General features: G+C 41.4%; 1 protein-coding gene across 8 annotated transcripts in view; it reads left to right on the top strand.

Annotated features, from left to right (window-relative positions):
- The window catches only part of SOX5 (SRY-box transcription factor 5), a 341279-nt gene that overhangs the window by 21000 nt on the left and 292592 nt on the right, over nt 1–27687 (top strand). For 7 of the 8 annotated variants that reach the window (XM_040595774.1, XM_040595773.1, XM_040595772.1 and 4 more), the window contains exon 1: nt 23226–23373. The exons of the other annotated variant lie outside the window; for it this stretch is intronic. In XM_040595774.1, the coding sequence (XP_040451708.1) occupies nt 23336–23373 (38 nt within the window). In that variant the 5' untranslated portion in view covers nt 23226–23335. Of the gene's footprint in view, nt 1–23225; nt 23374–27687 lie in introns of those variants that run through there. 8 annotated transcript variants of the gene reach the window in all.

The following is a 27687-nucleotide window of genomic DNA, read 5'->3' as shown; positions in this document are numbered from 1 at the left end:
CCCTTCCAAGCCAAATGTGGTGAATTTGAATGCGTCTGTTGACCACGACTGTGAGGTTTGCACATGGTGAAGGTGTCTGCCTGCCATGTGTCAAGCTGTTCACCCTAAGTGTAGAGATGGTGTTGCTACACCATCGGTGATTCACCAACCCTAGGTAAAATGTAGAATATATAAGGCAGGGGTCCTCAAACTTTTTAACCAGGGGTCCAGCGCGCAGATGAAGTGGCAGGCAGCCATCTGTGGCTGCTTGGTTTCCTCCCCCTAACCCCCGGCGGGGGGGGGCGGGGGGGTTCTGTAAATAACAGGGGCCATATCGAGGACCCTGGGGGGCCGTATCCGGCCCACGGGCTGTAGTTTGAGGACCCCTGATATAAGGCCTTGCTTGTAAAGCAAGCAGAAATATTCTCTGGTGACTTCATTTGCCAGTTGGTTTCAAAGTATAATACCTTTAGAATTCATTATATTAGAGTAAATCCCCAATCCTTAAAGAGATTTAAATTCCTAAATTCCATTTATTTCGGTGGAAGTTAACACCTAACACAGTATGACCATAGGTTTCTAATGAGCTATGGTGCTGGTATTTGTAGTACAGGTTTCATTTGAAATGAAAGGTTTACTGTGCCTGGGAAGAATGAAAGATGAATACCACTGAGGAAACTCAAAGGATGTGCTCCTTTAAGACCATCATCAGTTACCACTAAAATAAGTATCTTCTGTATCCCACAGCCTTGGGTTGAAAAAGCTTCACAGATATTCAGGAGTGGGATTTGGCTCAGCCATGAATGAAATACGTCTGTGAAGACATCATTGAACTGAATGGAAAGGCCATTGACCTGAAGGAAAGGCACAATGAACTGAAGGAAAGGACCACATCTAGATTTTTCCTGGCAGTGTTCCCTCCTGATACTACCTGCACTCACACTGGTGAATTTGCAAGAACACATCCCAGAGTAATCCATTTGCAGGCATCTTTTCTGAACCAAAAAAAAAGAGCAGTTAATACATATGCAGAAAGGAAAATATTCTTATCTCATTAACAGACTTTCTTTAAGCTTGCTAAGATTAGAATACTTAGTTATTTCAAATTGGTAAAACATGCATTCATTATAAACATGATTATAGTGATAACTTTGTAGATAATAATCAATTATTTAAATATGAATTATTTCCCTACATTAGAGTCATGTTTTCAACTATAATCACCTCGGGTGCTCAGTTCCTCCCTCCTTTACAGCACCTCTGGCTGCGTGTGGAGCATTAACCATTTGCTTCCAGACACAGACTGGGAAAGTGCCGAGTCCAGAAACAAAATTTACTGTGTTGTCCTGTCTAACAACTTAAAAATATGTCTCCTTTAGACTTTCTTAGGTGGGAAAAAAGGATAAAAATAATCCATGCAAATGGCCATCTAAACCCTCAATATTTTTCCCTTTCGTTTTTATAAAAATCTTGCAAAAATGCACTGGGAGCAATGCTCGTGGACTTAATAAATCAAAAACTGATGCCCTGGCTGTTTGGAAGTACATGCAGTCATCCATTTTTAATAAGAATTCTGAGAAGATTAGCACCCTGCAACAAGAGCTTCATTTACGCTGTTGCAAGGCTTAGCAGCACAATAAACTCTCCTAGCTTGCATACACTCTGTAACTCTAGATGACAATTTAACCAAGTTCTTTGCTTCTCCTCATGGTGTGGAGAAAATCCACCTTGAAATACTAGATCTCTTGAGCATGTGCAACATGCTAAACATTTGTAAGATGGACTATTCACAACATTTCTATGCAGTGAGTGGAATTTAATCTCCTTTATTCCTTACTCCAAGTCTTGTCAGTTGTTTTTCCTTTCTTTAGTAGTCTCTTTAATATGGTTTGCACATATTTAATATATTCCCTCTGAGGTTCTTAACATGCTCTCAAGAGCTAGTTTTGCCTTGCTATGACTCTGCAGCATACCTAGAATGTAATAGCACTGTAATATACCTTTTTTTATAGATACATCAATTGAAACATTGAGAAGTTAAATGATTTGCTGGTGGTTATGTTTGGAGTCAATGACAGAAAGGAAGGAATTAATAAAACTGGACTATCAACATCTTGTTTTAACCTCCAGGCACAGTGGTGCAATCCGTCTCACCTAACTACAGATGTCTTCAGAGCAGATACTGTGCTGAGGTTAGTTATCTGACCTTCCTTTCTGGTCAAAGCAGAGATACAGGCACTTCTGAGATACAGCTGACCAAATCCTTTAGTAGTTATTTAGAATGGGCCAAATTAATTCTGTCCTTTGAGACCCTACTTCTCTCTGCTAACTGCGAATGGAGCCTAGCTCAGATATTAACAGCTATGTTGAAGATGTGTAATGTTAGGTGAGACAAATCCCTTCCGAGGTTTCTTTCCCATAAATTTTAATTCTGAGTGCTAAGTGGCTCTTTATCAAGGTTTCAAGAAGAATACTTGGCAATAAGATTAATTAAATACTTAAAGGGAAAACTTGGCTGATACCACATTTAACCCAAGAAGAAAGGTTTTATTATTGTCACAGAGCACTGAGGTGTGTTATGGGAAAAGGAGGAAGCTTTGAGCAAATTTTTAGCATGACAGGTCAGTGCCTAAGATATTTAGGCTGTGGGAGGTCCATCAAAGCGTCAGCTGGGATTTTAAAAGATGCTTAAGCACTACTTCTGTAAGCAGTTTTGAATACTGCAGAGTGGTCTTCTAGTTACATTTCAAGGCATTTTTGAGAATCTGGCCCTAGGTACTTAAGAAAAAAAATCTATGGATATCATAAGGGAGATTGAGCAAGAGAAATTCATATTTCAGAGGGAGAGTAAAATATACTAGAGAAACTGTACCACATTTGGGCATGGTGATTTATATGCTTAGGGATTAATAACTTCTTTACTTCATAACTGTTTCATAGCACAGCTGTGTCTTTCAGTCTGTACTCTCAGCTTTCAAAGTAGCAGTGACAGCCTTAGATGGAAGCCCATTACTGCAGAAGGTGAAATGGTACAGTTGAGCCATTCCTAAGCAATAAACCACAAAACAATGGTAGTCTGCAAAGCTTGACGATGAGGTGTATGAAGTTGTTGAAACTGTGACTGGACTGATAGTTTGTCTTAATATCTAAAAAAGCCTGATAGGTCTCTGTGAGACCACTGCATAATAACCTTGAGCAAATGTATTTCATTGCTTCCATACCGCTGCAGTCTAACTGCTGCCTCTTGTTTCATAACTTGCAAAATGCCTGGGGCAGGAACTATGATTTTCTCTTTGTTTATGTAGCAGCTACCATCCACCGGTGGCTGAGGTTCCTAGGCACTACCATCATAATAGTTCTATTCTGATAATTGCATAGGCATAGAGGCAGACACTCAAAATTTCATATATTCCTAGGTGGCTCACTGAATTAGAGGAACACAGAGGCAAAGAAAAGAGGAAAAAAAACAAAGAAGTGAAGAGTGGTTTTGTATAATGTGTCATTTTTTGAACAGTATCAATCCCTAAAACTATGCACTCATGTTTGGATGGTTTTGGACTTGTGCAAAACTTGGAAAGATACTATGCTGATGTCTGAAAATGTTTCTGATAGAATTTGGCTTGCTTCAACAGAATACAATGATAGGTGTGTTTTATGTTGGGCTGGGAAAAGAAGGTAAGAATTTCATTATGAATATCTTTGTAAATAGACCATTAATCATCATGATGGATATAAAGTTGAAAACATGGCATAGCTGGCAAGCATGTTCCTTAAGTGAATCTAACCTGAACTTAATAAAGAAGTGCCAAACTAACTGCAAAACACTGTTCTGCCAAGATTCAGACTCTAGTCAATCATCCTGCCAGGTGACAGTGTGTTTAATGCTAGGACAATATATCACTAACAATCTCAGCTGCTACCAACTCAGCAGAATTAGACTATTTACTGAACAAGAGCCAATGAAATACTGCCAGTGACACAGAAGTTAGTCACTACTATTCTTAGAGGAAGATTGTGAACTACTGTCTGATTGGAAAAGAAAGTAAGAAGATGGGAAGTAGACAGCACTGCTCTTAAATGCCCTGAAGAGGACACAGTGGCAGCTCTGTCAATAGCATCACTACTCAGTTTGGCTGGAAAGTGTAGAATTGAAGAAAGCGTGGTTCCACACTTGTGTCCCTTTGCTGTGACTGATGGCAGTGCCGCTGGTTATGCACACAATTTGTATGCCTTCAAAACATGACAGCTACTCACTCAAAAGCTGAAAGAGGTGGAAAGACTCTTGTGCCCTTTTGCAGTTTGTGAAAGAAAAAGTAGATATGGTAGTCTCTGTGTCTGAGTTAAGCTTGGATAACGGACTTACCAAAAACCTCAGGAAATTACCATTTGTTTTCTTAGGTATTTTTAATTTTAAAATGTCCACAGAGTTGCTTGCAGTTATCTATTGTACCTTAACCAGTGTGTTGCATTTATGTGTGTTTACTCTCTGACTAATTGAAAATGATTGTCAGGTCCTGAAAGTGAAAGAGGTATGTGAATTTGAAGCAAGTGCAAGGGCGCATGTAATTGTTTTAAGTGAATTTTTCTCTAATGTGTGTTTGGGCACTGGAATTGCCCTTGTGCCCCTGGACAGAAATTCAGAGTTACAAATAAACTTGCACGACTGAGGAACTTTGTATTATTTCCCATTACTTTGTGTGAGCTTCAGGGAGTGTTAAAAGCTATTTTCTTTTGGTCCTTTGCCTCTGTGCTAGAATCAGTGCCCAGGCTGGGTTATGGCTTTGAATTCTGGACAGATTTTTAGGGTAGTAGCTAGGAGCTGGCCACTCGTGGCATCGGTACCATAGGGCAGGTTTAGAATGGCACATAGGAAGGCCAGTACAGGAGGTATCTCTGAGAGGCACTGTCTCCTACTGAGATCCTAATTCCCCAGGAGCCCAGAGCCCCTGCCTCACACAGAGGCAAGATACTGCCAATCAGCTGATTGGCAGCATGTTGCCTCTTTGAGAGGCAGCGTCTGTTGGCTCCTGCAAAGTTCCTGCCAGCATTCTTAAACTCTAATTTGGGAAAGAAAATTACAATCTGGCACATCACCGTTGGAAGGTTGCCGACCCCTGCTCCACACTGTACGAGCGGCAGCTTCAGAGAACAGTGGTATGAAACTTCCTTTGTTCCGTGCATCAGGAGCAGGCGTCTGAATGTGGCTCCTCCGCAAGGCTGTACAGCCCCACTGAAGGCAGCGAAGGCAATGGAGTTGTCCACGTGTTGACAGTGAACAAATTGTCTATTCCTATAGTTGCTGGATGAGCCACTAGGTAACCAGATTGATTTTATGATCCCTTACTGAGTGTTCAGGACTGGTGCTTGAAAAAGACATCTTTTATCTGTCAGCCAGTAAATCTCACATTGAGTTGCAAACATACTGGAGAGCTAGGATTCAGCAAGACCGTTTTATGAATAGAAACATTTTCAGAATAGACACTCTCCTGAACACACAGTTGTTTTACAGGAATTAAAGAAGTCCTTATGGTGGATGGATAAGCCAACTTAGGATAAAATAAGAACCAGACTATACTTTGAACTGCTGTTTGAACAGAACCTTTTTGAAGAACTTAAAAAGTTCTGAGTTTTGTTGGTCTTTTTGCCTTCTTCCTTGCTTTTCTCTTTTCAGGCTTAATTGGAAGCAATTAGTATACAGTACAAGATAAGAGGCTTTTTTGTGGCATTATTGACATGAAATGTATCAGATTTGCAAAGGTTTTTCTGGTTTATCAACACTACTCAAGATCCTGGATATTTGACATACATATAAAGCAAAATCCTCTGTTGACCATAGTCCAAATACCACACCAAACAGCATATCAGCTACAATGACCACCACCATTAGCTTCATCTCTTCAGAAAAGCCATAAATCCAAAAGAATGCAAACTAAGTATCAGAAGACACTGAGTTTTCCTCAAATGAATGTTCATGACATTTGCAGGTTATCCAGTAAGTAGTATTCCATCCCCTGCACCATCTCAGCCTTTTTTGTAACAGATGATTAATGAGAGGACACCGGGGGAAGCTGCAGAATATAGCCCCACTGAGATCCACCTCTATTCTGAACTTTTGTCTTGGTTTCCACAAATCCCTGCCGTCTATTAGAGAAGTTAATAACATACTAGCAGTGATTCAAAGAAAATAGTGTCTCCCAATGAGAGAAATCATGGCTGTTGAGACAACCATTTCATCAAAGGATAGTTCCAGATCCGTTGTCAGTTCTTTTAGCAAATCTGTGTACTTATGGAGTACTCTATATTTTGAAAGCCCCGTTAAAAAAACCACATTAACTAGCTGATTCTCTTGGAAGCCCTATGAAACAGATACTAACTTTTTTTGGAGTTGGATAGTTGGAGCTAGAGTTGACAAGATCTTAAAGAACTGAAAGAAGCTGGACGAGCACTGGCATTATAAACTGGGGAATTCCCATCCTACGGTCACCTGTTCAAACTACTAGGCAGCTCATCTTTACCTCAATTACATTTTCTGAATCTAGAGATTGCACGGTATGTATTTTTTGGTGATGCATGTTGAAATCAAAAAAGGGTTAATTTTATAGTAAAAATTGCTCAGAAATTACTAAGTAAGTGTGTTTAGAGTGTTCATTTGAGAGAGCATCCTGATGATAGAATAGTACTTAGCTCATACGATAGTGCTGCTATCTTATGTTGTCTTGGCTGAGTGCGTTGTTTAACTGTACTGAAAGAACCATGTGACAAGTTCAGCATATATCCTAGTGTGGTTTGACAGTAATACTTCACAAAAATTAACTGTTGCCAGTCCTTGAACATTTGAATGGCTTGGAGCTGATGTTAAAGTTGTAGCAGACATGTATTTTTAGGAAACAGGAGATAATAATTCCAAGGGATTGCTAAATACCAGGTTCAGACTCTGGAATTTACATGTATTTCCAGCCTGTTTCCTGTCTGGGAGTTTTATTTCAACCACATCTAATTTCTTTAGACAGGGAATATCTTGTCCTCTTTAATTGGAACTGCACTTAGGCATACATCAGCAAGTGTTTAAAGTGAACAGTGACAGAGCCTAAGTGTCTAAATGAAATCTTGTGATTCCAAGAACCTCTCCTTAGTTTCTGTCTACACTGATTGTGCTGAAACTTCCCAATTGCGTGATATCCTTAACCTAAAATAAAGTGGACTCAGAAGTGCTTCTGTCTCGGTAGAAGTGGACAGTGTAGCACTTACCTGCCTCAGAGATCTCTCTGGATCCACAAATTAAGTGTTGCTCTGTGGGTGTTAATCTCTCCTCTTGCCAAGGGGGGGGTCAGATGTGCCTTCCCCACTTTTGAGGAGAGGGGCCCAACCACAAGAACACAGGAGATCCTGGGGTTAGCTGAGATCTGTAATGCTTTTAATGAAATTGTTCAAACTGGCCAGAAAGAATGAAAGACTAATTTGGCTGCAGAAAGATTTCTCTCCTAGCTTAATGAATTACATAATGAAACAATTTTAATATTTCATCCATGGCCATTTAATGTAAAATGAAGGAATAGGCCACAGAAGAGAGTCTGGAAGCTGGAGGACCATCTTCTCTGTTACCTGCCATGCTAGCGGGCATCTTCATGCTACTTTCCCATCAAAGTGAGTTTTCTGCATCTCGTAGCATCTTCTAGAGAGACCTACTGAATGTGACTGGTTGGTAGTTGCAGCTTTAGCGCCTGGCAGCTGGAGCAAGTCTGGAGGAACAGCAGGGTGTGCGTTTGTAGCCTTCAGGTGCAGGAGGGCTGGCCCCAGTTTCTCCATTTCCCAGGTGCAGTCAGTCATTCTCAGTCATTGACCTGTTAGGTGTGTGGGGCATGGAGAGCCTTCGGCGCTGCCCTCCCTTCTTCCTCCTCTGGCAGTGTTCAGAGGAACTAAGTGGTCCCTTCACTCCTGAAAGCAATGGCCTGGGAAGGTCCGAGGGTAGACAATGCGGTTGAATTGTGGGGCCCAAGGGCAAAGAGCAGTTTCTCAGTAGCAGAGGACTGAAACACCAATGGGGGACATTATTTAAATACTGTCTCCACCAATTCCTTATTGACTGCCACAGATCAGTCTCTGTCTAGTGTTTAAGGCACCTAATTCTATACAGTATATAGACAATTTGTGTGTGTAACTGGGCGCAGTACATTCATGTACAAACGACGTGTTCCCACTCCTGTCTATGTAGGGAAGATGTTTCTGATGCTGATTTTTATTTGGTTTAGGTATTGGAGGTTATCGGGTAGGTTTTCTTACTGGCATTCAGTTACTGGTCGTGTTGCAGATGGGTGACGATGTAGGGCTTATTGTCAGGGTGCCAACGGGGGCCAGTGGCTCCCCAGGGCCAGGAGCAATGGGGGCTCCCCCCAGCCAGGGCCTGTCCCACCGCCCCGCCGGGAGCAGCTGGGGGGCACGGGGGCAGCTCCACCCCAGGCACGGGGCGCTTCCACAGGGCCGGGCCAAGGCCCAAGATGTGGGCCCATGGGTGGGCCTGGCTCAGCGGGCCCATGGCAGGGCAGGGCTGCGGGAGCTGGAGACGGGCCCTGCTGCGGCATCGCTGGGACAGGGGCTGATGGCCCTGGGGCTGAAATGGGGTCCCGGGGGTGGGCAGGGCCCAACAGCGCTGACAGTGCCCTCCAGGCCCTGGCACCTATTGCTAGTCAGTAAGTTAGACCTGCTGTGTAGCAGCTCCACCAGATGAAAATGGTTCATTTCTTCCTGCTTTACATTTTCTGAATAGTCTAACGATAGGTTTGCTTTCACATCCTTTGAGATTAGTCTTTATTTCAGACAATGCTTTCAGCACTAAAAGGGTCATAAAAATAGACAGTTCCTGAGAGCTTAGAAAGAAAAACTGCTAGTCTCCCATCCTTCTCCCTCCCCCAAATTATTTGATAATGGAATGGGAAGCTTTCCCATAATCTTTTGCTTGATTTTTGCTAATATGAACCTGTCAAAGATCGTGGCATTTCCTTACTGTGTGATGTGGAGCCAGCTGGAACCAAATAATCCACCCACATTTTCCATCATCTTTGTATTCTGATAGGAGCTTCTGCTTAGCAGAAATGAGAAAATACCTGTTATTCCTTCCTTGCTGTCATGGTGGCCACACTGAGGCAGTTTCCTATTTGGCTGACATCTGGCTAGATCTGAATAAATGTGACGAGACCTAAAAGAATGGGGTTTCTGCCTGGAATCCACACCCTACTCTTATGGCAGTTCAAGAGGAAAGTAATTTAAGAAATTACACTTTCCTTTCCACTCGTTGCCCCAAAGAAATACTTTCAAGAATGAATTAGGAACGTTCCTCCTTTGGCTTGAAGATACATACATTTGGGTCTGTAAAAATACCTTCCTTCATCCTTAACCTTACCCCTACAGAAAGGAGAAATATCACTTTTATGTGAGCATGTGGGCATGCTTACCAGAGAACATGAGTAAATTCTGTTATAATTGGAATTGTTTTCTTCCTAATGAAAGCGTCTACAAGGGTGGGCAGCCGGTGCAAAATACAGCCCCTCAGCCCTTTGGTTTCCAGGCCTGATGGCTCTGCAGCTGGAGAAAAGAAGCTCTCTGACTTTGCTTTCCCATTTCCAGACTCTTTTGGTCTGCGTTGCATCTGTTTTAAGCATTAATGTTTTGCATGTAGCATCTCTCAAAGCCTAATCCCTTGCTATGGACCCACCTAGTGACGGCTTTATAGATTCTTTATATGCATAAAGGCACTTTGTGCTTATCTTTTAACAATTTTTGTTAGGTTTGTATTTTTTTGATGTTTGAAATGGATCACATTACCCAAACTGAGTGCTTTCTATGAATACTTACTTCATTCAGCTGTGTGTATTTAAACACTAAGAAAACAATGGCACACAATTACCTGTGAGTAAAGGCATAAATACAAGGAGAATGGTCACACTGTTAGGGAGATGACATCAAATATTATATATATATTTTATATCACCAGAAGTAAGAATTGTCCATAGTCGAAATGTGAGGAAACTTTTACATACTGGTATAGGAATGGAAATGGTCAGTGTGAGCTTCCGGTTTAGAATGATGCCACAAGACCTGCATGTGTTGCTTACAGGGATTCTGTTCTGTACCATAACTGACTCGGTGAGCATGGCACGTCTGAAAGTTTCAGTAGACATGCAAACTGTAAAGAACTGAGTAATGTGCTATGGCTTTCAGTGATAATCTGTTGCCTTGTTGCTTTGTGCAGTGATCTATGAGATTTTTGGAAGGCCAGAAATGGCTCGGCAGCATCTGACTCTTCAGCAACTGACAATGAGTATCTGAAAATCCTACAGGTGCTCCTGGTTTATGCAAAGAGTGACTTTGAGCAGTCAGGATAATGCAACAAAGATGCTTGGGATTCACTGTCCACATGATGTGGGATCCAATTAAGCATATGCAATGAGTCTGTTGCCTTTGCATTGCCCATGTAGGTGGAGGTGAGCCTCCTTTTTTGTTCCTGGTGTTCACTTACCTGTGAATTGGAGTAGTCCAACAGATTGTTTTCTAAGAGGTTTGCTCACTGTAGTTTCCTCATGTAGTATACTCACTGTGTTATATTAATAACTGAATATTCACATATGAATATGAATATATGAAAACTATTGTGGTACATGGACTTTGTGTGCAACCTTTAAAAATACATTACTACAAATTTTTCATTGAATATCCTGTATTTTAGGGATAGGGCATGTTACAGGTCCTGTATGGGCATCGGAGAGTGTGGCAGAGAGCCTGTGTATATTTACCAATAATGAAATCAGTATTCACAGATAAAATGCTAACACAAGGAAATATTTTGTCAGGTTTATAAGAAATACATAGTTTAAAAAAAACCAACCAAACAAACCACAAACCTGTCAGGTTTTTGTTAATGTTGAAACTTTTCCATCCTGGTTTCACATGTTTTCTCTCCCACCTATGAAACTAGTGCAAGCTTTGCAGAATAGTCACAGAAAACTCCGCAATCGGATCTGTAAATGCAGGTCATTGGATCATTACTAAAAAATACTGTATTTCTTCTCCTATAAGCTAGTCCAACCGTGTGCAGAGACTATCAAAACTCTTACATAGTGGCTTAATCTCACAAAATCCCTGGCCCAATTGCCTGATTCAGGAAGCTATAGTTCCCTCAGCTTTAGAGAGCTGATGCCATTTCATACCGCACTGACAAAGACAGGCTCTGATTTTATAGGTTCCTTCAGTAAATCAATGTATGGCAAAAGCTATCAAACCCTGAGGGCTTACTAGGGGATGGACTTGGTTCCAAGTTGTTTGAAGACTTGCTTTGCACCGTGCAGTATACGGTATTAGGAAAGGAAATGTGCTATTGGAATAGGTGTGGCTGAAAACTAGAGGATGTTGTGATTATTGCTAGCTAGAAATGCAAGAGAACTGCATCCAAAACAGGCACAGTGTCTAGAGGATGGATTGGTCTGCTGAAATTATAAGGAGTAAGTTCAGGTGTTTTCTAAAAGGCTGTCTATATGAAGTTTGTAAATATTTTTTCCCTCAGTACTGTAACACAAAATAATAGTTAAGGATATTTTCCTTCATATTGTAACACAGAAAAATAGGTAAGGAGAATAATGGGTTTGCTGAGAAACCAAATTATTTCCTGGCCATATTCTGTCACAGAGGACTTAAGAAGGAAATCTATCCTGCAACCATTCTTTTGCAAAATTAAGGATTAGCTACTGTCAAAGAAAAAAGTGAAGGAAAAGTAGGTGCTAAACTCATCAAATGAAGAGCAATAGAGTACTAGGTAAAGTTAGACATATCAAAATATGCTACTGGAAATTGATGGTGAGCTCAAATAGGGCTGCTAACTTAATATGTATTCTTTCCTTTAATATTGGCTTCTAACCTGTAAGGTTGGAGAAAGCAATTTTTCTGCTTCTTTTTAATTGAATAGTAGAATTGATGCTGAGAATTAGTCTAATGAATTTTCTCCCTTATTTGATAAATTGGTTGAAGTAGTAATAAAAAATAAAACTATGAGACATATAGATGAGTATTGTGATACTATAGTTATCCATCAGCATAGCTTTTGTAAAGAAAAATGATGTGCAATGATAATTCCTTGAGCTTGTCAACAAATAGTAAAAGAAAATAATTATATTTTTCTTTTTCCCTTTAAAGAAAGTTTTTTTCAAAAAAAAAAAAAACCTTCACAAGGGACTATTAGAAATAGGTTGTGGGATAGGAGTACTTCTGAGAATTAGATAGTCCTCCGAGAGACAGGAGACAAAACTAAAAGTATATTATCAATGTTTGGTGTAGCAAAACTACAACAGGGGTATCCAAAGTCTGAGTGTTGTAGATGGTGTTTCACATATATATACACGTATATTAATGAATTGCAAATGATGGTGACCAGTGGTATAGAAACATTTGTGTCTGAGACAGAATCATTCAAGTCAGGGCTGGAGAAGATACTAAAGGACTCCATGCAGGAAAATGGGCAGGTTGGCTACACAGATGTGGTGTTGACAAATGCAGAGTATCGCACATCAGGTGGAAAAATGGATGTGATTATGCTCACTGCTCTGTTCTAGCATAACTGACCACTTGGGACTCGAAGGGAAGACGACCTAGGTTTCCTTATGGGTTACTTAATCAAAGCATGTGGAATGATCCGCAGACAAGATCTAACTGTTGAAAATGGAATAAAGAAACAATGCTGAAAATACTAGAGTGTCATATGTCACTAACCCTTTCCTGTAATACTGAGTTCTTTATGGGTTAGACTGCCTGAAGAATGTATATAGCAGAAACAGAAGAAATTCAAAGAGAAGCAGTGCAAATTTTCAGCTTGAATAGACTGACTTCTATATGACGAAAAAGCTAACAGACTCTTTAGAGAAAAAATAAATATTAAAACCAGAAGTTTATGAAAGAAAAGAAAGGAGGATCGGTTACTCCTTTTTACTTTCTCGATTACCAGAACAAGTCATTCAGTCAAATGCAGACATACAAAACCAAAATAAGAAACAGTCTTTCATGCAACTTGTCATTCACTTTTGGTCCAGATTCCCAGAGTATTTCCATATCAGAGAAATAAAATAAAAGACTCACATGTTTATCTCAGCATTATGTGTCCAAATAAAAGATTTTGGAGTTAGCTATGAAAAAGGTCGCTCTTGCTCTGTCTTTGCAGACCACATCTCTAACAGGAGGGTCTGTAACACATGCCAGGTTCCATCTATCCAGCTTGGCTTGTGTAGGCACAAGCTCCATCAAGGGATGCCTGGATCTGCACCAGTAAGCTGTGGTCCTCAGAGGGATGTTGTGGGGTTGTGGTGCGTCTTGGTTGGTACTTCATGGTATTAAACTCAGTAGTGCACTTGCCTGTTTTTTCTGTCTTATAAAAATTGGTTTATTTTATATTTTATGCCACTTTATGCTTAAGCTAATATTTTATGAAGTAATGCATATGCCAGAGTTAAAGCAGCCAGCAGGAGATGAGGAACAGCAATAGGCTTCCGGGACACTCTCTCATTACAGAACGCTTGACCTGTCGGAGCCCACATTGCATTGAAACATCTAGGACATAATACAGTGGAGAACTCTCTCTTGTTTTGAAGCAGGGTGTAGTTTCTGTGCTTGAGGTGGACTTCTCATTTAGATTCTGTGGTGAATTTTCAAACTTTTGTAAGAAAATTTGCTTTTATTAAATGATGTACATCTTTTTCATGCAATTAAACACAAATCCCTGGTAACAGCATGGGCATTTTTTTAGTGGCCCTGTGTGTCATGGCCCACAAATCACTCTAAAAACTGTGAACTTTTTAGAGATTGTAGTTAAAAAGCTCTGTATGTTTGCTTTTGTGCCAGAGGCCTGTCCTGACTGCATACAGTCATATATAACTGACTACAGTATTGAGATCGCTCTAAAAAATTTATGGCAAGTTGAAAAAAAGACAAAACAAAACCAAAAAACTCCAAAAAAAAAAAAAAAAAAAGAAAAAGAAAAAAGGAAAAAAAAGACAAGGCCAGTTAAAAAAAAAAAAAAAAAGAAAAAAAGAAAAAAAAAGGTAGGTGTCTCTTGTCTCCTTTTTTTTTCCACTCAATTTACACTTCTGGAGATACCTGCTGCCATTCTATTGCTAGCTCAGAATTCATTAGAAAACAAGTTTCACCCGTGGCATTCTCACATGTGAAATCTTTGCCCAGATTTTGCACCACTTGCTCTCAAGAAAGGGCAGTGGCTACATGCAAATACCAGGAGAGATGGTTGACAGGATTGATCATGTGAGGTCAAATGCTAAAAAGGTATATATGAATGTGATTTTGTTTCTTGAAAAAGTGTCAGAAGACTATCTCTGATATCTCATGTGGTGACATTCACTGTTTCTGCGTTTTGACATTATTCTCTGTATGCCTCAGGCTGTTAACATGCAGAAGTTACCTAATTTATTTTATTTTATTTTATTTATTGGACAGGGGTCAGGCACTTTGTAAATTACAGACTGTATTCTCAGTGAATCAAAATATTTAGGTTGCTTGTGAGGTTCAGTCCTTGGCATTGTGTCACTAATTACTTCTACACAACTCTGAAATAATGACAAAAGGAAAATGCATCAACAAAGAGAGAGAAATTAAACTTTGTAAAACAAAACAAAAGCCACATCAGAAATAGAAAGTGTTATTTAAGGGGAAAAGTGGGTGACTAAATGTGCGGTCTGGATTCAGTACAATGTTATATGGCAACAGAAAAGACAGTCAGGTTTGGATCTTCTCCAGGCAGAGGAAAATTTATGACATAAATTTTCTTTGATAAACATTCCTGAGAAAATTCTTTGTGTCTTAATGAATGTTCGTCTCAATACAGTGGTTTGGGTTTGATTGGGTTTTTTTCGGCTGTGGTTCTTTTATATCTCCTTTCTGATTCTTTTATATTCTCAGTGGCAGCTGTTGAAGATCTGTCTTGCTTACCAGCTAATTGGTAGTAGAAGGTAGTCAACTCTGTACCTGGATTGCATTAAGGCTTTTGAAGTGTCCCCAGATATTCTGATTTTCTGAGACTTATGCTTCAGAATACTGTAGCAGTATATTCCCAGTGTTTCCCCATACAAGGTGCGGAAGCATTCCCAGGGGCTTTCAGCATGCTGCCCTGGCAATGTTTCTAGCCTCTAGCTGTCCCAGGTAATGAGGGATGAGAAGCAAGAGTTAAGCCTCCATAGAAACAGCAATAACAACAAGCCATTGGTCTGTTTTATACCATACTTACGTATTTATTTCTCTATAATAGTGGCTGAATTGGAATCTGTGTGTTGGAAATAGGAGTTCAGCTTTTTGCTTCAACAGAACCAAATGGCATTAATTTTGCTTTTACTCAAAAGTGGAAAAATCACTCATAAAACTGCATTGGAGCACCGTTAAAATAAATGAATGGGTATGGTATGCTTTTGTAACTTTATAAATGAAATGTAACTCTACATACTCATTGATTGCTGTTTCAGTGTGCAAGGTGTATGATAGCAATGTGGTTTATAACTCCTTCCCTTACAGGAATGCATTTAACATCATTGGAATCATTGCTTAATTTACGGTTAGATCTTCCCAGTAACTTGTATAACAAGTTAAATATCAGTAGAGTGCATTTAATAAACAGTAAATTGATTAATCTTATCATAGATGGTATGCATAAGGTAGAGACTTTGTGTGTGGTACAGTAGAAGGGGAATATATTTCCAAATTTGTCCTGAATTTAAAACCCATATATTTCAGTATCTATATTTTCCGAGAAATTTACTAGATAGCAGTTATATGAATTCTTATGATTACATGGACTAAAAAGGAATAAAATAGTTAAGCAATTCACAGAATGTAAGAATGTTTCTTTTTTGTGTTCTTTGTCCAATTACAATTACAGACTAAACTGTAAACTGGTTCAGATAGAGGATATTTCTTACAAAAGACCTAATTCTTCACTGCTCTTCCTGTACAAACTGAAAAGAAAATGCTAATATTATTTGCAAGTATTTTGTATTCCCACTTTTTCTTTAAACCAGCAGAGCATATAAAACAGAGGGCAACCATGAGTTGAGCTATAAATGTTTGTATCATGCCCACCGCCAAAGAGCTCAATCTGGTTAGCTGATGGGTGGCTGTAGTCCTATGCTAAAAGTATAATAAACGATGGTAATGGCACTAAAAGACCACCATTGCTAGTGGAGAGAAGCAGACAGTAGATGTACCTCTGGGCATGGAGAATTTTGATTGCAAACAGCAGAGCAAACTGCACGTCCACAAGAGGAAGGCTGCCTTTACAAAGCACATAGGACTGAGTGCTGTGGATTATTCCAAAATACCCTTGCACTTTTAATTGCATGATGCTTTTTTTACATCAGACAACCAATGGAAGCAAATCTGTTTGTTTTAAACCCAGTGTCCTTGGTGCACAGTTAGTAAGAGCAGACTATAGTGGGAAAAGCAGTCAGATTAGAAATGCTGAGGCAAAATGTGATGACTCTAACACTATTCAGTGGATGACTTAAGAAAAGAGACAGAATTCTCATTGGGGAAGTGACGAGAATGTGGTGGTAAAACCTACAGGGATTATATTGGTAGGCATGCAGGAAAGGCCCATTGAGTTAACACAAAGATCTTAATTTCAGTGCACTTGGATTCATGTTCAACAATTATTGTCTACTTTTACAAATAGATCAAAGTTGTGTTTTTAGGATACTTAGGCTCAGAAGCTTATGTTAGGCTATAAAACTCAGGTTGCCTGTTCAGAAGAGACTTGATTTCTACCAACCACCCCTCCACACATGCACTGGGGTAACAGGGAGTAGTTTCTTTTTGATGGGAGTTGATTATCTGTGTGAAATGAATTACATTCATTGTCAGGTATATTGTGGCAGAAATTTACATGTTTGTAACAGTCACTAAAATTGACACTGAGGAGAACATTCCTGCTGGCATTGTCATCTGAGAGGCTGAAGATCAGATGGGGCACTGACAGTAAACGGGCCTGTCACTCAGAAAGTAATCATCCTGATCAGGATGGAGGCAGAATAGGGGGACTGTGTGTAAGGTGAGGCTGTGGGCTTCGGTCGGTCGGGACTGTACGTTCCATGCAAAGTAACTGCACTGAAAAAAGAACACAGAAAAAAAAATACTTAGAGCAACAGGTTCCTATTTTAGTAACATTTTATGTTCAGAACCTTAATGAGAAAGTGTAAATTTGAAATCCAGTTTAGCTTCTTAAATCATTTCAAGCACAGTTCCTATCCATGGATCTGTTCTCTATTTTTCTGACTTTTTTTTAAACTGTCCTGTTTTTATTTAAATTTTTTTCAAGCTGCTTCTGTGTAGACCAAGGCTACTAATACAAACAGTAAAGAGAGCCTGTAGCTAACTGTCAGTACAGAGAAATTGTATATCAAGCTCTACCCAAAATAAAGAAACTGGGGATGCACACATGACATGACACAAAAGCAGGAATGTGTCCTCTCGCAAATTTTTCTTGTTTTCACAATTAGAATTTACTTTTTGCCAAAATATAGATGCAATTTAATTTTAAATGTGTTTACATATACGATTTTTATTTCTAAAACACCCATTTATATTATAGTTTACATCTGTATTAATTTTGAGGTTCCCTTTCCCTTGCTGATGCAGAGTGGACAGAATCAAAAAGTGCCGACCTCCTTTAAAAAAATTATTAGGAACTTTATTGTAACATTTAGTGAGCCTCAGGGAACTATGAATTCAAATTTTAGATGAAATTTCAGATTTTTTCTTAAGGGTACTGTCAGTTCTCTTTTATGGGGAGGGTTGCAGATGGTAGGCCCCTGCTGAAGTTGCAAATAAATAACTGATAAATGAGGGCTTCCCACTTGCAAATGAGATGGTTTTACTTTTCCTTGAAGAAATTCAGTAAATTGAAAAACTCTAAATAGCACAGAAATTTCAGTCCTCCAGACCGCCTTCTCCTTCTCAGATTTTGCTATACTATATTCAGCACTCAGTTTTGCCAACACCGAACATGCCTGATGTGGCATTTACATTCTTTAAAAAAAGCATAGATTAGTTATATTTCTAAGAGTTAACTTCTCCCCTTGACACATGTACTTAATTCCCATTAATGGAAATGGCAGTTAGGCATGCACACTGAAAGGAAAAATCTGTTCCTAAGCATATGATCCAAACTGCATTGTAGCTAAACATTTCCATACTCTGAAGCAAGCACTCATTATTTGCAAGATATTCTTCGTAGTAAATGCATCAACCCCACTCTATTCTCCTTCCGCTGTCTCATAACCTGTTCCAAAACACCCTTTCTTGAAATCTTATAGATTCTTTCTTAATGCTGCAGTTGTTTTGAATGTGTGCCTAAAAAAGAAAATCCATTTAGGATCTTCAGTTTTGCATATTTTCTGTGAGAATTTTCCAGTAAATCATTCTGTGGAACATCTTACATTTCCTTGGACTTTGTAGGTCTCTATTATTAAAACCTACAGTGGAAACAACAAAACCCAAAAAGCTCTTTTTTTTTTCCCCCAGCACTTCCTTTACTTACTGTATTGCTGTACCTGCCAAGTCACTAGGCTGAAGTGCTATCGTTTGGTGATTTAAAAAGAAAATAAAATGTTTTGTTTAAGGCTTTCCTTCTGCCACTGTGCTTTCGTAAAGACCTGTAGATTCTGTCTATGCAATATTCCAGAGTTATGGTATTTCTAACTTGAGCTGGGTGGATAATTGATTTTTTGGTTCACCTCTTGAACTGCAGAACCACAATAGCGACAAAATTTCAGTTAAGCACAAAAATTCAGATAAAAGATTATGATTCGAGTTGTTTCCCCTCACCCAAATGAAAATCAGAGCTTTTTTGTTTAGTTCAACCCAAATTGTCCTCTTGTACCTGGACTTGTTTGTTTTGGGCATCCCTTAAAGGAAACAAAGCAAGAGAAATGCAGATTCACTGAACTGCTGGGGGTGGGGAGGTATCATTTTTCTCATCGGTTGAAGATATTTGAACTTATATCCTGAATCCTCAGTTTGGGAAGAGAATTGAGAGAACTGAATGTGAATCTCCCAGGTTAAAAGTGTTTTTTTGTAACTACAACTCGCTTGGTAAAAAGGGGCATCAGGGCTTGCTATTACTAAAAGTTTCAGGACAAGATAGAACTTCATATGTTAAAAACTGGACAGTTGCATATTACATACATTTTCTTCTTTCTCAGACAGTGGTAATTTATCCCAGTTCCTCAGTTTTTCCACTTTCTGATATGATAGCAGCCTTTGTGATGTGTTTTGGCCATTTCTAAAAAGTAAGCCTTAAAGTTAATATGACATGATTTATAGAAGGGTTTCAGAGATTCCCTCAAACCATTTGTTTAACTTGCTTTTTCTCCCTCTTGCAATTGCAGTTGAACTTACTATGAGATCATAATTCTGTTGATAAGTCTATACAATAGAATGTTAATAACCTAATAACAGCAATACAATGATATAGTAATTCAATACAATATTAATATAATAGTAACAGTAACTTTTTTTTTTAAAAAAAAAATCCTTTTCAGACCCAACTCTGTTGCCCCCCACTCAGCTGGAAGGGGGAGTAACTACTGTTGCAGAAAATGTAATACTAAGGAAAGTGGGAAGGGGTAGGTACCTGAGCACAGAATGTATCGGAGTAGGAGTAAATGTAAACTAAAGGAAAAGAAAGGTTTGTGTCCTAAGGATTCAGGGGAATGATCTCTACTTCCTTCCTTTCTCCTGTTTCCTCTCCCTATCTCAACTCTCCCTCTTGCTCAGAGTTCTTTGTTTTCTCCCCTGAACATTTTTTTTTTTGCTTTTCCTCTATGGTTCTGTGTACTTCTTCCTAGTCTAGCCAGTGGTCTCTTCCACAGTTCCTGATGTTGGTGGTGATCGCTCTGGTTTATAATCATATTAGCGGACAGCCAACAAGCAAGGAGCCCCATTGTGCTAGGCATAATACCAGCTTGGATGAGTATGTGGTCATTGCCCTGAAAAAGCTCAAATAGGAAATGATATAGGAGGGGGTAAATATATGTCATCAGACAGGGGAAGGACGTGGTAGAAGAAGGGCAGTTGTGGAGTTTGAAAAAAAAAAAAAAAAGTAAGGTCAGGGAGCTGAGTCGAGCTGATGTGCAGTCAAAATATGGTAGTCCTGTTCTGCCAAAACTGTCGAGAGTTTTTGAATAAAAGGTGGTCTTCATTTTCTTCCAGCTGGGGCTTCTGAAAAGCTTTTCTCTGCAAACTTCTCCCAGGGCCAAGTGTGAGGAAAGAGAGGAAGAAAGCAAGAAGTGGCAAGGAAGGAACAGCATTTATAGATGGGCAATGGTGCATCAAGGGGAATATGAAAGACCAAGAAAAGGGCCCCTACAAATGTGAATACAACAATGAAGTATGTTTTAACCAAACAGTAGATGCAAAAGTCATGCCTTTGTGGGAAAAAGCTAAAATACATTGTTTTGGCAGTAAGGACTGTTGTCAACTGTGAGGCACAGGGGATCTTTGTTTCTCATCCTTTTGCAGGAGCTGGCTAACTGTGTCAACTTGGGCAAGCTACTAAGCCTGCCTGCATCTCAGTTTCCTTATTTGAGGCCAAATTCTCCTACTAAGTAGCCTCCTACTCCACAGAGAGATTTGCTGATTTGAATGGAGCCCCTGCAGAGCGAGATACTTCTCAATACAAATAAAGTTTTGGACTCGGCCCTAATTATATTTATTACCTGCAGAGGAGTAATGTGAGACTTAACATGGTTTGAGACCCTCAGGTGAAAGTATTCGGAATTGTTCTTTTTGATCATCTGCTGCTTTTCAATGTGTACTTCATAGCTGTCCTAAAAGGGCCAGCTCCTAAATAAAAAACGAAAAATCCTTGTACATATTAACTAGATTTGTCAGACTCCTATGAGCAGACCTCTGTGGAAAATATTATTTGCAAGGGGCTACTGAAGGAAGCCAGTTTACCCTGCCCCTCAGTGAGGAGCCATTAGATCTACCTCATGCCAGAAGTTGACAGATTGTATGCGACTCCGCTGTGAGCGCTGGGGTGGTGTAAGGCAGGCTGGAGGCAGCCTTCGCAGATCCTCTTTTATGAACGGCAATGAAGGCGCCTTTGCAAACTTAGCTTCGGCATTTTGTTTCGTGAATGGTCTAATGCTCTTTGGGGATGATGTGCGTAAGTTGCAAGTGGGTTTGCTGCTTGTGATTAAAATGATCATCCCAGACTTCTAGCTGACGATGCCTTTATGGCAACACTGGACTGACTGGTCCCTGTGTGAGCCTGCTGGTTTATCACACACGCACTGAGAGGGAAAAGGAGAGAATGAAACAGTGTAGCTCTCAGATATTAATAAAAATAATAAGCTTTTTCTATTTGGAATTTTTTAAGCCAGTAGGCATGAACATGTTGAACATTTTATGGCTGCTCTGTGCAAATATGTATATGTATTTCAAAAAGTAAACTTGCTTTCTCAGTGTCACTGGGAGGTAGGGATAAGAGGGGAAGAGAGGGGGGCAGCAGACCTAATCAAACTGTTGTAGGGTCAAAACCTCGTGGATTTTAAAGGCCCTTAATGTCATCCAGCTGCAAATTAAAGTAGGGGGGGAAATAAATAATAAGAGAAAGGAATTAGGGCTGGGGAACTGGAAAGAATGGAGTATAGATATATGGTTGTGGGTGTGGGTGTGTGTGCTAAAGAACAGGGAGACCAGTTTTTTTCTTCTCCCCCCCCCCCCCCCCCCCGCCCCTTACTGGGAGTTCAGTGCCAGGCTGGACACGGGCCGTGCAGACTATTGAGGCTTTGTGCGCTTCGGTTCCAGAGTAGCCCCCGGCTAATCCCCGGGGCTCGGACGGGAATTTCCCCGCGGCGTTCTCCCGGCCGCTGACCCCTCTCCCCGCCGGGCCGGGCCGGGCCGGGGCGGGCTCGGGCGGTGCAGCGGAGCCCGCAGCGGGGCGGCCGGCGGGTGTCCCCGGGCCGCCGGGGCGGGATGCGGGGCTGGCCCCGGGCGGCTGCCGGCGCACCCGCGCCTCCGTCCCCGCCCGTGACCGGCCCGTTACCTGCCTGCCGGCCTCGCCGGCCGGGCTCTTATCGGGATAACTGGAAATGCCGCGGAGGCTGCGCCCCGGCCGCCAGCCGAGGGGCTCTGCCGCCGCGCTCCGTCCACCTTGTTATCAGGGGCTGCCCGGGCAGGGAAAATGAGGGGGACCCGCAGCGGAGGGACTCCTGTTGCTGGCCCGGGTCGGGGTCGGGGGGCGGAACGGGCAGCGGGGGTTAGAAAGAAAACGAGACAAGCCCGAGCAGGCGGACGGAAAGTTTATTTGTGTTGTTGTTTGTGCGTGTGTGCGCGCGCGGCCGCTGTTTTGGCATGTGGGTACCTTTCCCCTTGCACACAACGGGGCTGTTTGATGGAGTTTGGAGCTGAGGAAACTTTGGGTTTGTTGCCAGGACGGTTCGCAGCACTTTGTGGAAAGCAAGAGCGAACAGTGAGACCGACAGAGTGAGTGACAAGTTGTTTACAGGTTTCCTTGAAGGGGCCTCTGCTATATTTCAATCTGTCAAAGTTGCTTTTCTTCCCTCAGAACAATGCCTGATTGTTGTGCGGGGAGGTTGGTGATTTTTTTTTTTTTCTCCCCTCCCCAAAGAGAGAGAAAGAGGGAGAGAGAAAGCGAGAGAGCAGAGAGGGAGGGGGGAGAATGGAATGAAAGTTCTTCGGAGCACAAATGCCTTTGGTAACATTTTTATGTGTCTAAGCTTTTCTCCCCTATTTCAACTCCGAGAGAGTTGATAACTGTTTCAATTTAATCAGTCTGCTCTTGTTTTATCTTCTTTCTCCACTGATCTTCCTCAGCGCAGGGGATTTGCTCCTGGTTTGTCGGTTTAGGTGGATTGTCGGGCTTTTTTTTTTTTTTTTTTCCCACCCCCCTCCCCTCCTCCCCCCCCCCCCCCCCCCATTTATCCCCCCCCCATCGGTTTTTAGGACATTGAACGAGTTGACTTTTCCCGTTTGGCGGCGGCGGGCGAGCAGAATTAAAAGGAGAGGACAGGCACCCCGAGGTGCCCAGCGCCTCGCAGCCGCGCCGCTGTGGGGGGAGCTGTGCGCGCAGCCTGCTGCGAGGCGCGCTGCCCCTTTAAGAGACTGGTCAAGGAGTCCTAGCTCAGAGCGAGCGAGCCGGGAGGGAGGGAGGGAGGGAGAGGGAGGGAGGGAGGGAGGGAGAGAGAGCGAGCGAGAGAAAATCAATCGGTTTAGAAGGTTTGGACTCACTTGACAGGTTCAGTTGGAGGCGACCATAGGTGGCTGCTGTGACAAAGGGAAATTGTGCTTTTCCAGCATGCTAACTGACCCTGATTTACCTCAGGAGTTTGAAAGGTGAGTCGAGTTGCTGGGGCGGGGGAGCCGCTGCCTTTTGCGTTGGGGGGGTGGGGGTGGTCTTCCCCCCCCCCCCCCCCTTTTTTTTTTCCTATTTTGTTGTTTGTTTGTTGTTGGTTTCTTTTTTTGTTGTTTTTCTTTTTTTTTTTTTTTTTTAATTTGTATGAGCACGCGTGTTTGCGCGCGTGTGCGCGGATGGGCTGCCCGCGGTGCAGGCTCGCACAGCACACGGGGACGGGCGCGCAACTCCGGCGCTTGGCGGCAGGCCGGGGAGATGCTCCCCCCGGCCCCCCCGTTACCTTGGCTGTTCCGGCGGCGTGTCAGTTCGCCGGGCGGGGGGTGGGGGCGGGGCGGGGCGGGGGAGCCCCGTGCCCGCGGCGGGCGCCGCCGAGCCCCGAGCCCGGCCGCCCCGGCGGTGCGCAGCTTTGTTCCGCTGCCTCGGCGGCCGCCGTGCCCTCCGCCGGGCCGCCCGCCCCGGGGCGCACCGAGCGCCGTGCCCTCCCGGGCAGCCCTCCCCGCCCCTGCCCGCGGGCTCCCGGGCGACGGAGGATGCCCGGCGGCGGGCGAGGCGGGGGGTTCAACTTCCAGCCTCGCCCTCCCGTCAAACTTGGGAAGGCGCTCCGCCGAGCACATGACCTTTTGTTGATCTAGCAGGAGCGATTATTTTTAGGCAAGTTAACATCCCGGCCCTCTGTCAGGAGAACATCCTTCTGCCTGAGGAGGGGGAAAAAAAAAAGTGAAACTCTCGCCTCCAAGTTTTGGCCGTCGCCTCTCTTGCGGAGTGTCAGGAGCAGGGTCTGGGTGTGACGAGTGGGGTTTGGGTATGACGTAGACGTGCCCATCTCCCTCTGCCCGAAGCAGGAGCCTTCCCTGCCTGGAATTAAGTTTTTGCTGTCACTGGCGACGGCTTGTGACCTCCGAGAGTTTAGTCCTTATTGCATCTGATCTGGCGCTCCTAAGAGGTTTCGAAGCGTTTTCTCAGGCACTTGTACACGCGTCCATTGATGATCCGGCATCCCTTCCCTCCAGTTTAATTTTTAAAGGTTATTAATAGTCCCTTGTGCGGCTGCAGTGAACAATCCAAACTTTCATTTCTAAGCAGTAAATAAAAGAACGCCAGGATGCGCGTTACTTAGGTTGTTCTCATCTTCGTGAAAGCTACCTCCTGTATAAACATTTGGTTGTATCTGACTATGCAATACAAGCTAGGTGCTAGACCAGCTGGTTAAAAATATGCTAAGTCAAGCTGTTCATCGTTCAAACCTACTGAATTTGATAGTAAAGGCATAGAAAGAAGGCAAGATAAAAACATTTTAAGTGGGCTGAGGAACACGCACGCAGAGAAAGGACAAGAGAGAATGCTTGAATTAAAAGATCGGAGAAAAATAAAATTGGGAAATGCAGAAAAAAACTACTTTAACGCTTTCAATCCTCATTCTGCAACTAGAATACTTCCTTACTAGAAAGTGGAATTGGCGTGGTTGCGCTGCTCCAAGGTCGTCTTTAATACAATTAATTTTCCAGACTTAGTTGGAAAACTTGGCATTTTTCTTTGGTTTGTTATCATTACAATAATAGAACAAAATTGGTTTTGTTCACGTGCATTGTATTAAGTTAGTTCAACTACCTCAGGAAACTGTTACGGTTTCTGGTGTGGAATCTGATCTAGCATCATGGTCATGCATTTGTCTTGTTCATACAATTAATAGATTCAAGTATTTCATATGCTCCACTAAGATTATACATACCAATTTATAAGCAAGCGATTTCGATTATTCTTTGAACTTTGTGATGAACAGCATACTTGTAAACTCTGTGAAGCAGAATGAAGTCCTTTCATTTTCCTATTGGGGGACTTTTTTTTTAATCTGAATCTCTCTGCCTTATATTTATATAAATTTTATATAAACCCAAATAATTTTAGACAAAACATCTTCCTTTAGAAATAGAATGAGCTTCTGTACTCTTTTCTTTCTTTTTTTTTCTCCCCTAGGCATACATTTCATTTTCAGAGATCCCAGCTTTGCTCTTGTAAACATTCTAGTTAAATAATCAATACGCTGCTCTCCTTTTGCTATGCAGATAATAGCAAGCAGTAGAAATGTGAAGCAATAAAAACGAACCTTGGGACATATAATTTTTTTTTTTTTTTAACAATTTTCCATCTGCAGTTGAAATTGGTAATACAAACCAATATCTCTGTTAATCATTACCATTTGTTTACATTGTGTGTGTTTGACTATAGTTACACACACATACACAGAGTAGATACTGTCCATGTAATATATGTGTGTTTATCAGAAAACAGCCATGAGGACACACTTTCTCTTACCCAGAGATGCACAGACCCTCAGACACACACACGCTTACAGAGTTGACGTGTGTATATATGTCCGATGCTCAGATGACTGTTTTTTAGACGTTTGAGGCAGGTTATTTTCCCACATTCTCAGTAAACACAGTTCTTGGAGCACATTTTTTCAGTTGCTGGGGTCGAGCTTGTCGTATCTGTATGACTGACTTCAGTGTTGTTATTATTATCTATCTCCCACTATTCCCTTTTAAACTTGAAGAGCAGATTAGAAGGTAAAGATTTATCGGGTGAAGTTGTTTGCAGTTCAGATCTCAGAGCGTCTGTATATGTATCTCAGGAGGTTATTCTTCTTTCTCTGTTGTCTTTCCCATGATGTTTCAGTGTATCCTGGTAAACTGCAAACAGTTCAGAAACTTTCCCTCACCCCAAATGAAGGGATCTGAATCAAGGGGACTTCTCTAGTGTGTCTGTGGCCATTATCGGGGGGCATTTACGATACACACTTGGAATGAAAGTGATCCTCAGTGTCAGATGAATAAACATTCATTAATACCTTCAGCATCACTAGCAAATTGCAGTAGGTTTTGTGAATTAGCATGTATAATCGCCATACCAAAAATGTGAGGGTTTTCGTCTTTTCCTGAGAAGTTACTTTCACGTCTTTATTTCTGTTTGTGGTGGTTCAGCTGCTTGATTGAGAAGAGCATCAGAATGCATACGCTGAGGGGGATGATGTTTGCAGAAATGTAGGAAGAAATGATAACTGGAATCTGCTCCGTTTGTTACACAGGGAAAGGATAACTTCTGGGATGTACTTTGTGATGTACCTGTGGCACTCTGAATTGGCTTTAAAGGTCTCGAAAAGAAGAACTCTTTCGTTTGGGTTTTCTTTTTTTTCTTTTTTTTTTTTTTCTTTTTTAAGATGGGTCATTACACTAAAATATAACAAGTATGGCCACACTACAAAGAAAGTTTACTTCATTGAGGAAAAGGTAGAGACAATGTAGCCAGAACCATTGGACAGCTGTGAAATTTACAGAATGATAAAATCTCAGAAATGCCCAACATAAAGTTTTAATGTCTTAATAAAATCTGATTAATGAAAAATAGATAAAGTGACTGCTTAACAATGTCCCTAGTGTATGGAATGTTCTTAAACCTAAATTAATTACTGCATATTTACATTTCTCTGTAGACTGAGAGAGAGACTACGCTAGGCATCCGGACAGAGTGACATCCTTTCTCTTTCTCTTTTTCATTCTTTTCTTTTTTTCTTTCTTTTTTTTTTTTTTTTTTTTTTTTTTTTGGTTGGGTTTTTTTTTTTTTTTTTGGTGGGGTTTTTTATTATTATTTTTAACATGCCAGTTCAAGGCAAAGAGGTACATAGTGTTTGTGGAAGAAAGAAGAATGGGTTATTGCTGCTGTAGGAAAAAAGGAAGAGCTAGAAAAGACAAAAGGCATGGATGGGAGCAGTGAGGATGGGGACAGTAGAATAAGTTTAACATTTAGAGTCACCAGTTCCGGGCACTCGAAACATTCTCTGTACTACGAATAGCTTGTAGAAAGGAAAGGCTCAAGGATGTAAAGCAAGCCTCTGCTGGGAGGAAAAAAATATACTTAGCTGCTTCAGTGCTGCACTGCACGAGTCATTTCAGACTCCCACTGAATTTATTTTGGGGTTGTACCAACACTGTCAAATGGAGAAATCATTTTCCTAAAAGGAAACTTTGCGTATTCCTAAGAGCTTTTCTTAGCTAAAGTTACCCTAAAAGCTTTCTTCTGCTGCTGCATTCAGTGAGAATTTTGGAGAAAGAATAATACCTTTCTATTAACCAGCTTGCTCAGAATGACGTCCCACTCTCCTAAAATCTTCCTGTAGAAGTAAGAGAGATTACTCCTTCATTTATAAGAAAACAGTGAAATTTCTTTAATATCGGGCTGAATAGCTTTCACCTTCCACTGAAATGTTTTGAGAAAAGGACCTTATTGCTTACGTTTGT

This window comes from Falco naumanni, chromosome 5, assembly GCF_017639655.2.
Source record: "Falco naumanni isolate bFalNau1 chromosome 5, bFalNau1.pat, whole genome shotgun sequence".
Classification (NCBI taxonomy): Eukaryota; Metazoa; Chordata; class Aves; order Falconiformes; family Falconidae; genus Falco; species Falco naumanni.
Note: the sequence above shows the minus strand (reverse complement) of the source record. Positions and strands in the feature narration are given on the sequence as shown.